This window comes from Choloepus didactylus, chromosome 8 (genome assembly GCF_015220235.1).
Source record: "Choloepus didactylus isolate mChoDid1 chromosome 8, mChoDid1.pri, whole genome shotgun sequence".
Taxonomy (NCBI): domain Eukaryota; kingdom Metazoa; phylum Chordata; class Mammalia; order Pilosa; family Megalonychidae; genus Choloepus; species Choloepus didactylus.
Window position 1 is genome coordinate 87,501,172 of NC_051314.1, and position 12,909 is coordinate 87,514,080.

The following is a 12,909-nucleotide window of genomic DNA, read 5'->3' on the forward strand; positions in this document are numbered from 1 at the left end:
CTAGGACGTTTTCACAGCTGTTTTCACCTCATTGTTTTTCAGGGTATAGATGAGAAGATTCACTAAGGGAGTAACCACACTGTACTGTACAGAGAAGATCAATTCCAATGGTGAGCCTGGGACTGGCATTAGATAACAAAGAAAGGCTGAACCATAAAACAGGAGCACCACAATGAGGTGGGAGGAGCAGATGGAGAAGGTCTTGTTTCTACCTGAGGAGGAACTGATGCTCAGGATAGTGGAGACAATGCAGATGAAGGAATAAACAAGTAGGAAGCAGGTTCCCATTCCATGCACTATACTGGAAAAGAGCAGGACTTTAAAATTGGCGGATATATCAGAACAGGAAAGAGGGAAGAGAGACGGCAGATCACAGCTACAGTGAGGGATGGAATCATATGAACAGAAGTCCAAGTTCATAGTTGGCAGGATGCTGATGAATGCATCCAGAAAGCCCAGGCCCCAGGATCCCCATATCAGCCCCTTACAGAGCTGGTTGCTCATCATCTGTCCATACAGCAGTGGGTGGCAGATGGCAACACAGTGGTCATAGGCCATCACTGAGAGCAGACAGGCTTCTGTCCCCCAGAGTCAAACACAAAGAAGACCTGAGCCAGGCAACCTCCAATCGAGATGGTTTTCCTCTGAGAGAGAAGATTCTCCAGCAGCTTTGGCACTGTGGCAGAAGAGAAGCAAACATCCATGAAGGAGAGGTGACTCAGGAAGAAGTACATGGGGGTGTGGAGGTGAGAATCTGCCCTGACAACCAGCAGCATCAACAGGTTCCGCATCAGGCAAATGATGTAAATTCCCAGGCACAACAAAGAGCAGAGTCTGGACATGGGGGTCAGCAGACAGTCCAAGGAGGATGAACTCGAGGATGATGCTGTGGTTCCCCAAATCCACTGAAAGAGGCTGCTCCCTAGAAATAAAAATATAGACAAGCCTAAAACCTCTTTTGACAAACACCCAGTTACCAGAGGGTCGCGTCTTCCTCCTAACCAACTTAGAGTTCATAAATGTTCTCATTGTTTCCTTTGAATCCTTTTCTTCCTTGTGTTGATATTTTCCTTCAATTATTAACTCATGATATTGTCTTATGGATGATAATCTATGTTAGAGATTGGTGAAGAAATTTATAACTATTCTCAACTGGATTATGTCTAATAGTCACTTTTTTGCCTATAACTGGGTTCAACAATGTTCCCTATCACTTTCTGGTTTCTAGAGGGCTTCCTAGATGAGATATCCCAAAACTTGGCTTCTCTCCTCTGTAACTTAGACTTTTATTCCCAATCAGAACCCAGTCATGATCACATTATTTTGATGACATTATTTTCTCTACTGTTAGCTTTTTCACAGGGCACTTACAGTTAAATTGTCCATTTCAACTTTGGAACAAGATTGAGATATGTAGACACTGTGTGTGTGTGTGCGTGCATGTGTGTGTGAATGTGCATCTGTGTTTGAGTATTATTTTGTGTTTTATTTGGAGTATGGGATAGAAGAAAAAAAGGAATAATGGAGAAATTTTCTGTATATATTTTTCTGTAGAGAAAAGAGAGTACAAGATATTATATAACTTGTCTAAATTGACAGTTTGGGCAGTCAATATTTGACTCCATGATGAAGGACCGAGGACTAGAGGACACATTACCATGAAGTGCCTTCCAATCAAGTCTTGGTCCTTCATGTCCTCTATCATCTGACATCTCTTCACTTTTGTGATTGTCCAGATACTGCCCTAGGGAGGGGCTGAGGACACACCAGTGTACTTCTGATCACCGCATGGGCTTATCTTGCTCTTTCCGTGTTCTCAAACTTGTGCTCTGCATGGAATGTCCTATCTTGCCATCTAAAGCTTATCTATATTTTGCCTCTCACCAGAATTTCAACATCTTTCTGAGAATTTCCTTTACTATATCCTTTTTCTAAATACACCAGTAGGTGTAATATTGGGACAACTATTATTCATTTATTGCCTGCTAACTGACTGACCATCGTAAACACAAATTTTTAACCCCAGAACAAATTAGGCACAAATCAGTGCCCTGAGATTTTTCAAATAAGGACACAAATATATTGGGGCATCTTACTGACTGTTTACAACCACTATTTCCACTCTCACCTCTCTGATTTCAAGAATGTGCTTTTCCTATCCTGGTTGAATAGCTCTCTGTTAGGATTTCTTAAGCATTCCTGCATCTCCCCACAGTCTGTTCTAATCTATCTGCTCATCATAACTAACTCTTTTCCTTGTATGACATCAGATGGATCACTCTTTTATTCTGTTATCTAGTGTAGCATTTGTGTAGTGCATTTATCCCCCCCTCATACCATGATATTATAATTTCTTGAATGCAGTGATTGTATTTCATAATATTTTGCATTCAGGACAGTTGCCCCAGTGAAGGGATTTACACATACTAGAATTCCAATGAGTTTTTGCTAAAGAAAATCAAATAATTAAGTTAATAATACAGACTGTGTAGTTAGTATTTTGGGGCACATCCCCAAATCCATAAACTTGGAAAGGACTGAGCACTAAGCATAAATGGAAAGCGAAGGTAAAGAAATGGTTGTGTGTATGTGTGTTTATGGGGTGGGTGGATGGGTGGAGGGGATGTCTGATTATTGCAGCCATGGAGGGTCAGGGAATGGACTTTGTGGGCTTTATTTGTGTCCCTCCATCAACTACCAGATCTCTGTACCCGAGGAGTCATCCTACACCAACCAGACTATACTAGAAAAGTGTTTAAACCCATGATAGTGACCACCCAGCTATCAATCCATCACCATGCATTTATCCTTTAGTTCATTTGTCTATTCATCTCTTCATTTTGTAATTCATCTATTCCATTAGTAATCCACCTTTCTATTGTTTATTCTTCTACCATCTCTTCACAAACCCATTCAGTCAGATAACAAATATTCACAGACTTTCTGCTTCCTATCAGATTTTGTTAGGCCTTTGGAGGAAGACAAACTATCATAGACCAATATTCAACTATTAGAAAAATACTATATTTTTTTCCTCAGATTTAATGTCACCAGTCCTTAGAATCCAGGACTAAATTCTCTTCTTAGACTTTTTACTCTTGCTGAACATGAAGCCTGATTTGGGCTGTATACTCAGATTGTTCCTTTCCATGAAACCTTGTGCCTGGCTTGGTAACTTCATACAGTGTCTGCCCAGTCCCACTGGCATTTTAGTCTGCCATGTAATCTAAATCTTTTTCATGATACCACACAGTCTGTTATTGGGGGTGCCCAAAGGACTCACAGTAACATTAAATTCTGCACACCTGTCCACCTACCCAGAACTTGTCCTTTCTGTTTGTCTTCCCACTATTAATATTGAAAATTCGCACAATTTCCCAGCCTATTGGACCACCTTAGATTCAGTGTATATATCAGTTCTGCCTACTAGAATAATACTACACATCGATGGCTCAAATCAATTCTAATTCAGCACTGAAGGAACAAAACCTGCTCAAAAATTCATTTTTGCAGAACCTTTCTTATTTCTGCACATGTCAAATCCTGTTGGAAGTAAACAGTTTTGCTGGTGTCTAAACCAGCAATCAGCAACAACAATAAAACAAAAGAGTATATGGAGGCCACTGCCCTAAAGAATATGAATTTTTCTGCATTTAATATTTTCCATGTGAATTAAGCAGAAAATTGCTTTGATTAGTTTGCTTTTTGTTCATCTTATGGTCACTTACTCCTCAAGGTGGATCTCAGTGATTTCAATTCTCACTGAGATTGAATGTCTCAGCCTAGATCTGTATTGGTTGGAGAAGGGATAATATGCATCTTACAGTGAAAGTGGGGATTGATGCAGAAGTGAATTTTGTGTGATTCTTCAATGGGAAGCTGGGTTACAAATTTTCCTGTGTTAGCAATATAAGTGTGTTGAGTATAATACCACTTTACATATCAGTGGGTATTGAATTTTAGGGGTGTACTGAGAGTCATCCAATTCTATCCTTTATGCCATGTTTAAACATATGAAAGCCCTTCAAAATCATCCCAACATGAACACTTTCATTCTTAATGAATAATAAGGAAGACGATGAAGCTAGTGATAATGAAGATAACACAAAACACTGTTCCAAGCTTTACATATATTAAGATACTTATTTCTCACACCAATCCTATGAAATGGTGCACGTTTATATAATTATACCTTCTTGCTTTCAATAGATGAGGAACTGAGGCAAAAAGCCTGTAGGAAGCATGCCCAAAATCACAGAGTTAGCAAGCAGTGGAGTCAGAATTTGAGCCCAGCAGTTTGGCACGTAACTTATCACATCCTTTCAGTGGAGATAGTTAGCACAGAAACATTCCTTGAATAAGAGACATATAACATGGGATTCTTAGCATTTGTCAGTCTCAAATGAATTTAATTTTAAAATTTTAATTAATTTCATAAATACTGGAATTGATGACTTATTTAGAATGTGAAGAGAATAAGTTCCAGTGATTTGTTGGGTTACTGAGCAAGAAAACGAACTCTACCTGGCCCAAACTGGGGGACTTTGGATACTTGGAGACAGCATAAATACCATGGGTTTGGGAAGTCCTTAGACAAGGAAGTAGTGAAAATAAGGGGGCGTGGAAAAATAAGATCAATGAATACAACTTTTTTCCTTAATATTTCTTAGCTTTGAACCCTACCCATATTTGTTTCAGCACCTACATTAGTTTGAACAACTTTAAAGTTGAAAGGAATTAGTAACGGCTGAAAAATTAACTTTCTAAGGCACATTCAATGGGCCTCTAAATAAGGACCAAAAATCGACTCTCCACCTCTCCTGACTGTTATGCATTTATTATACTCCTTGGAGCTGGATAACTAACACTGTGTTTGAAGCTGGAAAGTGTGAAATCCCCCTCCTGTTGCCCAACATTAGTCACTGATGCCAAAGGGGTTTCCCCAGGTAGCTGCTCAGAGTAGGTGAACACATAGATGACATTGCACAGAAAATGTGGAAGTCTGTACTGATTTGCAGAGCTTATTCTCTAGCACATAGAAAGTCTATCAGATGTCTCAGGGTGAAGACATGCATCCCAGAGTGCCAGAAAGAGAAATCCGAGGAAAGGGAAGGAAGTAGTAAGGAGAGAAAGAGAAAAGGCAGCTTCAGTGAATCATAGAGGATATTACCAAATTCTGGGTTCTTAGGGCTTCTTGCTGCTCTGGTTTCACATTGCCTGGTGCCAATATGGGCATTAGAACCAATTGTTTTATAGCCCAATTATAGAGACTTCAGATGATTTTTTCTCTCTCTTGGTAAATCACAGTAAAGGCATTGCCATGGAGTACTCCAAAATTTCAGCACTCACATGCTTGAAGCTCTGACCTGGTTCTGTTGCTTACTTCCACTGACCACTAGGTCTCTAATATCTTCACCAATAATAATAATAATAATAATAACAAAAACACACACAGAAAGGAAAGAAACCAAAAAAAAAAAAAAAAAAAGAAACATGGGAGGAACCTCTATGCTATAGTTGTAGCTGTATGCTCAGTCACAGGGGCATAAGTATATTTAATTCACTCTCTTTTTCTAAATATTTCCCTAGGATAATCATGAAGTGAGTGGTTCACACATATACCCCTTCCAAAGGGCAGATATATGATTAGGCAGTCAGTAATTGGATGGCTTCACCTGTCAGCCCAGGAGACAGAGGAACCGATTTATTCTCTGAAGTCATGGCATAAAGCCCAAGTTTATACCCACTAAGGTAACAGGCAGAAATTTGTAATGGTGTAAGGGGATTCCATTGAGAATGGTCTTTTGGAATTTCTAGGTTGAAGCTGTGAAAATGGAGGGAAACTATTTTATGTTTTGTGGGCATTGACTGAGGCATGTGAGTTGCAACATCCTTCAGTCTGTAAACCAGATTTGGGAAGACACAGGAAGATAGTGGATTGATCTTTAACTGTCTTGCAGGTTATTTCCTCTGCCAAAAGGTTAGATTTTTTTTAATGCAATTTTATTGAGATATATTCATATGCCATACAATCATCCAAGTTGCACAACCAATTGTTCACAATATCAAGTAGCTATACATTCTCACCACAATTTTTTCAACATTTTCATTGCTCAAAAAATGAGAATAAGAATAAAAATAAAAGTAAAAAAGAGCACCCAAAACATCTCATACTCTTTTTTTCCCATTATTCATTTACTTTTTGTCTCCCCCTTTTCCATGCATTTGCCCATACAGTGGGTAAAGGGAGTGTGAGGCACAAGGTTTTCACAATCACACAGTCACACCATATAAGCTATACAGTTGTATGATCATCTTCAAGAAACAAGGATACTGGATTGCAGTTCAACAGTTTCAGGGATTTCCTTCTAGTTATTCTAGCACAATAAAAACTAAAAAGGGATATCTATATAATGCATAAGAATAACCTCTAGAATGACCTCTTGACTCCATTTGAGATCTCTCAGCCACTGAAACTTAATTTTCATTAACACCTCTTTCCCCTTTTGGTCAGGAAGGCTTTCTCAATCTCATGATGTCAAGTCCAGGCTCATCCCCAGGTAACATGTTGCCAGGGAGATTTACATCTCTGGTAGTCATGTTCCATGTAGCGTGGAAGGCAGTGAGTTTACCTGCTGAGTGGGCTTAGAGAGAGACGGGCCACATCTGAGCAACAAAAGTGGTTCTCTGGGAGTGACTCTCATGCACAATTATAAGTAGGCTTAGTCTCTCCTTTGCAGTAACAAGCTTCATAAGGGGAAGCCCCAAGATCCAGAGTTCAGTCTACTAAACTGGTAGTCTGCAATGCTTGCGAGAATATCAGGAATTCCCCAGGTGGGGAAGTTTAATATTACCACATTTTCCCAAGTTCCTGAGGGGAACCCTGCATATACTCCTTAATCTCTGCCCATATTACTTTGAGATGTACTGGGGTTTCATGCTAACCTGTACAAGCCAACCTTATCTCACCCCTTACTGAAGTTTCCATTTAATTATGGTGTTTGAATAAACAATCATACAAGTTAAATTATATGGTGTGCTACAGAAACAAAGGGTTGGATTTAATAAACTTCTCTCTGAAGAATAATTTACCGGTCAGTGTGCCAAACATTAGATAAGATTTTAGAGAATCTTTTGAACACAGGTTATGACAGCCATGATAAAAGAAAGCTACATGACTGAGTGATAAGTAGCGACAAAAGCCATAGTTTAAACTTGAAGATGCAGAACTGAAGAATCCCTACTGGATTTTGGAAGTGGGGTCTAATTTTTGTCAGTAAGGAATGGTGGAGTAAAGCCAAATTGAAGAAGATTTAGATGTGGACTAATACTGAGGAACAGGAATGTTTTCAAATTTTGGAGGAGAATGTGAGAAGAGCAACAAAAGTTAATAGCCAATATTTATTGACTACTTACCAAATGCCAGGTATTGGTGTACTTGCTTTCATTGGGTTATCTTCTTCTGCAGAATGATTCTTAGAGTTAGAAGCTCTTATGATCCCCATTTTACTGATGAAGAAACTGAGGCAGTGGTCCAAGTTCACACAATTACTAAGTGATGGAGTCAGAATTAAAACTCAGTTCATGAGATACAGAAATCACCTATTCTAGATCCTAAATGACTGTGCTACAGATTCTGTATTTCTATGGTATTACTAACCATGCCTCAAATCTGGTCACCAAAAATAGTGGTAAAAGAGAAGAGAGAAGAGCAGGATCCAAAGAAATTTCTGGGGAAAATATTGAGGTAGCTGACGTGTGACTTCCAGGCACACAGACCTCAAGCATTGTGGCTCTTCTCCCCATCTTACGTACCCCTGGGATCTCCCAATGTCTTAGCAGCTTTCTGAGTATCTTGTATTTGCCTGTGATTTGCAGAGAACTATTATGCCCTCCAGCACTAGACGTGTCTCTGTATATCTTCATTAGTGTACCTGTCCAGGTATTTAGGCAGTTAACTATCATTATCTTTATGACCACACTGAACATATAAATTGTGAGACATTTCTACTTGGAGCATCCCCTATGAATTATCTCCTTGGACTTGGTGTTTGTTCATTAGATGTGAAAGAGTTAATAATTTATAATGAAATTAATATGCCTTGCCTCTTAAAATCAATTGAAATTAAATTTAGTCAAATTAATTAAAGAGTAAATATTTTTCAGGAGATAATGTTTCATACATAAGCCATAGCATAGAAGTTGATTGTTTCTGTGACTATTATTAGTGATCCCAAAAAATGTGATCTTTGCTCCACTTCTCTTCAGAATTATGTCTGACATTAACATATGCAGGATACCTAAATGTGATCTGTTTGAGAAACGCTCAAACATAGCTACCCAGGAAAATTAATGAAGTGCACACCTTATTAAGATAAACTCGGGCTCCCCTTTCTTTTCCTTTACTCTTCTCCATGAAAGCAAACTTCCCTTCTCATCCCCTTTTCTTGAACTTCAAAATAGGCATTCAACTTCAGTGTGAAGTGAAGTCCCTATGTTCCCTCTTGTAAGGTAAATAAACAGAATTTAAAAATTGGGTTTACCATTTGCTGCAAGGTTGAAATGAGTCCCTGTTTTCATTTGGTGATGATCAAAGGGTCCATGATGAGGATCAGGATGAGCAGATCATGGAATCCCACAAAATAGGTTTCTACTTGCCTTGCTGATGACTTGTTTGCCTTTTACCATGGGATAGTGACTGAAGCATTGGACCTCTAACTCATAGCTTTTCCAAAGAGCCTTTGGAGATACTGGAGTTTTCTCAGGCTTATTACCATGATCAAAAATAGGTCATTGTGAGGTCTATATTTAAAGTATATACTGAAAAAACTGGAGCAAATATCTGGACAAAATCAGACAGTAAATTCCAAAGGCTGAGAAATTTTCAGTTAAAGTGACTTGATTAAATTCAATATGTTATTTTAGTATTGAAAACAAAATAGAGAAATTGTTTATTTGAACAGATTTTAAAATCTCAAGGCAAGAAAATTAGACTTTTCTATCTGGTCATTCATCCAAAAGCAGAATCTGAATTGATTTTTGGCCACTATGCCATGCTGAAAATAACTCACAAGACCAAACTGAAAGGGAACTTGAATTTGGATATACTAGGGTTTGCATTATGGAAACTTGCCTAAATACTAAGGAAAAACTTGGGAGAGCCAGGAAGAACAAGGACTGAGTTATAGGCTACATCAGTAGGGATCAAAATTGTTATGGTGAGTCCTATGCACAAAAACAGTGTCAGAGTCTCTGTTATCAGAATCAGGCATGATTCTGAATTCAGTGGGCAGGTCAAGATTACTGTAAGAAGTCCCCAAGATAGGCAAGAGGACAAAAGAAGGAATAGAGACTGAATAAATAAAGATGGGTCAGATTTCAAGTTGTGTATGAAAGGAGTAATTAGTAACGGGATTTGGCCTTGGATGTAGGAAAGTACAATTTGGAAAACAGGACAAATAAGTGTACGAACAGAACAGTTCAAAAGTTTACCCAAATTTTAACTTTTACATAAATTTGTTTGCCCAGTCTATTATAGAGAGCAAAGCTATAAATAGCTGAATAATTAGATAATTGAAAGAATGGATAAAGAATGAATGAATGAATGGTTGGAGACATATATGGATAGATAGCTGAATTAATAGACAGGAAGGATAATGGAAGTGGGGAAATGAAAGATTAGCAGTCAAATTAAATTGATGAAATAATAGATCAATTATTAAATGGAGAAATGCATAAGTGCCACGGTTACCGTCAACCCTCCAGATGTGGCCAGAAATGAATTACTAAGTGTAAGCTTCTTCTTGTAAAGAAATCTTCAGGTGCTAGCTAATATAGCTTATAGAAGTGTAAGCTTCTTGCAAAGAAATCTTCAGGTGCTAGCTAGTATAGGAGAAGATAAGTCTTGTTCTAGCCTTACACAACTGGCAGAAAATGAGTTTCACAGCTACTACAAAACTAGCACTCATCTGCACATTTCCTTTCCATTCTCTTCCCCTTCCCAGTTTTCATCATGCTTTGTTTATTTCTGAAGCTGAATTTTCCAGTTGGCAACAATAATCAAGAAGAGGAATGTATGCTGAGTCCCATTGTGTCATCTTATTGTTCTTTCTTCTTCAACCAATATTGATTAGAACCCATATGTTCCTGTCATTCTGGGGTGTCTTCAGAAATTTAAGATGATATATGGGTCTGGAATCCAACCTTACCCTCCAGGAAGAGGCAATTTTATTGGAGAAAATAGAATTGCCCCTCCCACATTCTACTAAATACTAGAGCAATATGATTATTCAAGTGGAGGCACAAAACAGTTTAGAGGGTGAGGACTCCCGTGGAAAACAGAGTGGAGAGAAGCAGACATGCATCTCAGCCAATGAGGCTGCAATGAAAAATAGAGAGATTTTGGCTACATAGACCTGGGATGGTTTAAATCTTACCCATCCATTTATTCTCTCAACAGACTCAAGTTACTGCATTCTAAAATTTGGGAAAATGCAGCCTTAATAGTTTTGCTGTGATCATTAAGTAGAGGAAAAGTGAAATGATTAATAATACCTTGTAATAATTGGTACCAAATTAATGAGTGGTGTCAGTCTTTTCCATAATCCGTGAGGGTAGAGAAGGAAGTTATCGTGATAGACACAATGGAGGAAGCACAAAATGGGGTGAGAGCTGAAAGTAAATGGCATTAGACAGTATTTGATGGCACAAAATTTCAGCAGAGCATTAACTGAACTAAAAGCAAAGTGACAGGAAAGTCATGAGGGCATGAGGACAAGACTGGCCTGACCATTTAATTGGTGCATTGAAATCACTTCATTCTCTAGCCTGAAGGCACATTAGAACCACCTGGGAAACCATTTAAACTATCTACCACTAGGACCCACACAAGACCATTTAAATCAGAAACACTGCGGGAGAAGGTATTACTATAAAGGATGGTTAGTTCTTAAATGCAACAAGAGAAATTCATCTTTATTCACTAGGAGCTGTGGAAATGGCACATGGATTAGTAAAACTGCTTTAGGCTCATATATACTGGATACAAATCTTGGATGTTCAAACTGGAATACAGAAGAAGTATTACCAACTTAAGGCTCAGTTTTTTAATAAAGTTGAAAATATATGTATTTATCAATCTCCTTTCTTATCCTCATTCCCCACACATATATTAAAACTGTCCGTAGTATTGAATAACGGAATATATCACACAAACAACAAAAATCTAACAAATACAGCATGTTGTAGTTAATTAGTATGGTACCAGGGCAAGTTTTCCAAAGGGGAGTATAAGACTGTGGCTAGGAAAGCAGAGGATTAAAACTGCTTCTCAAGGAAGTGTGCCAAATGCATTGTTGACCAAAGGTGTTGGAGGATAAAAGCAGAGGGGCCAGTTCAAGGAGATGGAACCAATTAGTCATGAACTAGACAGAAAAATTTGCCATTTGTACTGGAGGAGCCCCAAGGGAAAGATCATAAATGGGCTGATTCAGGGTTGGGAGTTGTGCAGTCAGCCCTCAGGTCAGGGAAGGATCCAGGGAGGGAAGAAACACAAAAGAAAGCCAAGAGATAAAAATGAGCAGCTGAGGACAGAGCTCTGTTTACATATAATGATAAGGGAACCCTGAGGTGGCAGGAGTGAAGGTGAATTCTTCAGCTCTGACTCTGTTTATTCCAGAGGAACATCTTCCATAATGGCCTTAGGGAATCACAGCACCGTCACCGAGTTCATCTTCCTCCGGCTGTCTGACAACCCCCACACGGAGGCTGTGCTCTCTGTGCTCTTCCTGGGGATTTACCTCCTAACCCTGATGGGGAACCTGATGCTGCTGCTGGTGATCAGGACGGATTCCCACCTCCAAACCCCCATGTACTTCTTCCTGAGTCACCTCTCCTTCCTGGATCTCTGCTACTCCTCAGTCACTGAGCCCAAAATGCTGGAGAACCTTCTTTCTCAGGGGAAATCCATCTCAGTAGAGGGCTGCCTGGCTCAGGTCTTCTTTGTGTTCGCCACGACTGGGACGGAAGTGTGCCTGCTCGCAGTGATGGCCTATGACCGCTATGCCGCCATCTGCCACCCTCTGCTCTATGGCCAGGTGATGGGAGAGCAGCTGTGTGAGGGTCTGGTGTGGGCCTCGTGGGGACTGGCCTTTCTGGACGCTCTCATCAACACCCTCCTGGCATGGAACCTGGACTTCTGTGAGGTTCATATTATGTCTCACTTCAGCTGTGAGCTGCCCTCTCTGTTCCCTCTGTCCTGCTCTGATGTCTCCACCAACTTTGCAGTTCTGATTTGCTCTGCCCTCCTGCATGGCAGTGCCACATTTCTCCTGATCTTCTTCTCTTACTCCCGCATTGTCTTCACCATCCTGAGCATCAGCTCCACAACCGGCAGAAGCAAGGCCTTCTCCACCTGCTCCTCCCACCTCACTGCAGTGAGCTTGTTCTATGGTTCTGCTTTTCTTCGCTATTACATGCCAACCTCAGGTTCTCCATTTGAATTTGTTTTCTCCCTGCAGTACAGTGTGGTCACTCCTCTAGTGAATCCCCTTGTCTACAGCTTGAAGAACAATGAGGTAAAATCAGCTCTGAATAGAATATTGCAAAAAGGTTTCCAACATTTCAGATAACAGAGAACGGATGGAGGATTTTTGGAATACAGGGCTAAATTACATCAAGATAGTTGAAGATAGACATTCGGCAAAGTATTCTTTGCTCTTCGAAGACATGACATTGTGTGTTGTAAGAGCCTCTTCTACTGGGTCATATTTAATGTGGTCAGGAGCACAGCAATGGGTCAGGAAATTACAATGCAGAAAATGTGATTACAGACTTATTCTCCCTTTTATTTGTGAAATACTCATTAGGTTTATCACTGAGAAGGTTTCTATGATCTGAGTTCTTAATTAG

At 39.5% G+C, this 12,909-nt stretch overlaps 1 protein-coding gene and 1 pseudogene across 1 annotated transcript; one reads left to right on the top strand and one right to left on the bottom strand.

The window, feature by feature from the left end:
• LOC119542804 lies at positions 1-1,029 on the bottom strand (annotated as a pseudogene).
• A 10,664-nt stretch (positions 1,030-11,693) lies between these two features.
• LOC119543133 (olfactory receptor 8S1-like) lies at positions 11,694-12,629 on the top strand. Its single transcript, XM_037847821.1, has one exon. It carries the CDS (start codon positions 11,694-11,696, stop codon positions 12,627-12,629), a length of 936 nt encoding a protein of 311 aa, XP_037703749.1.
• Positions 12,630-12,909: the final 280 nt, after the last annotated feature.

Coding starts and splice junctions, on each gene's coding strand:
- LOC119543133 (XM_037847821.1), top strand. CDS start 11,694: ATGGCCTTAGGGAATCACAGCACCGTCACCGAGTTCATCTTCCTCCGG.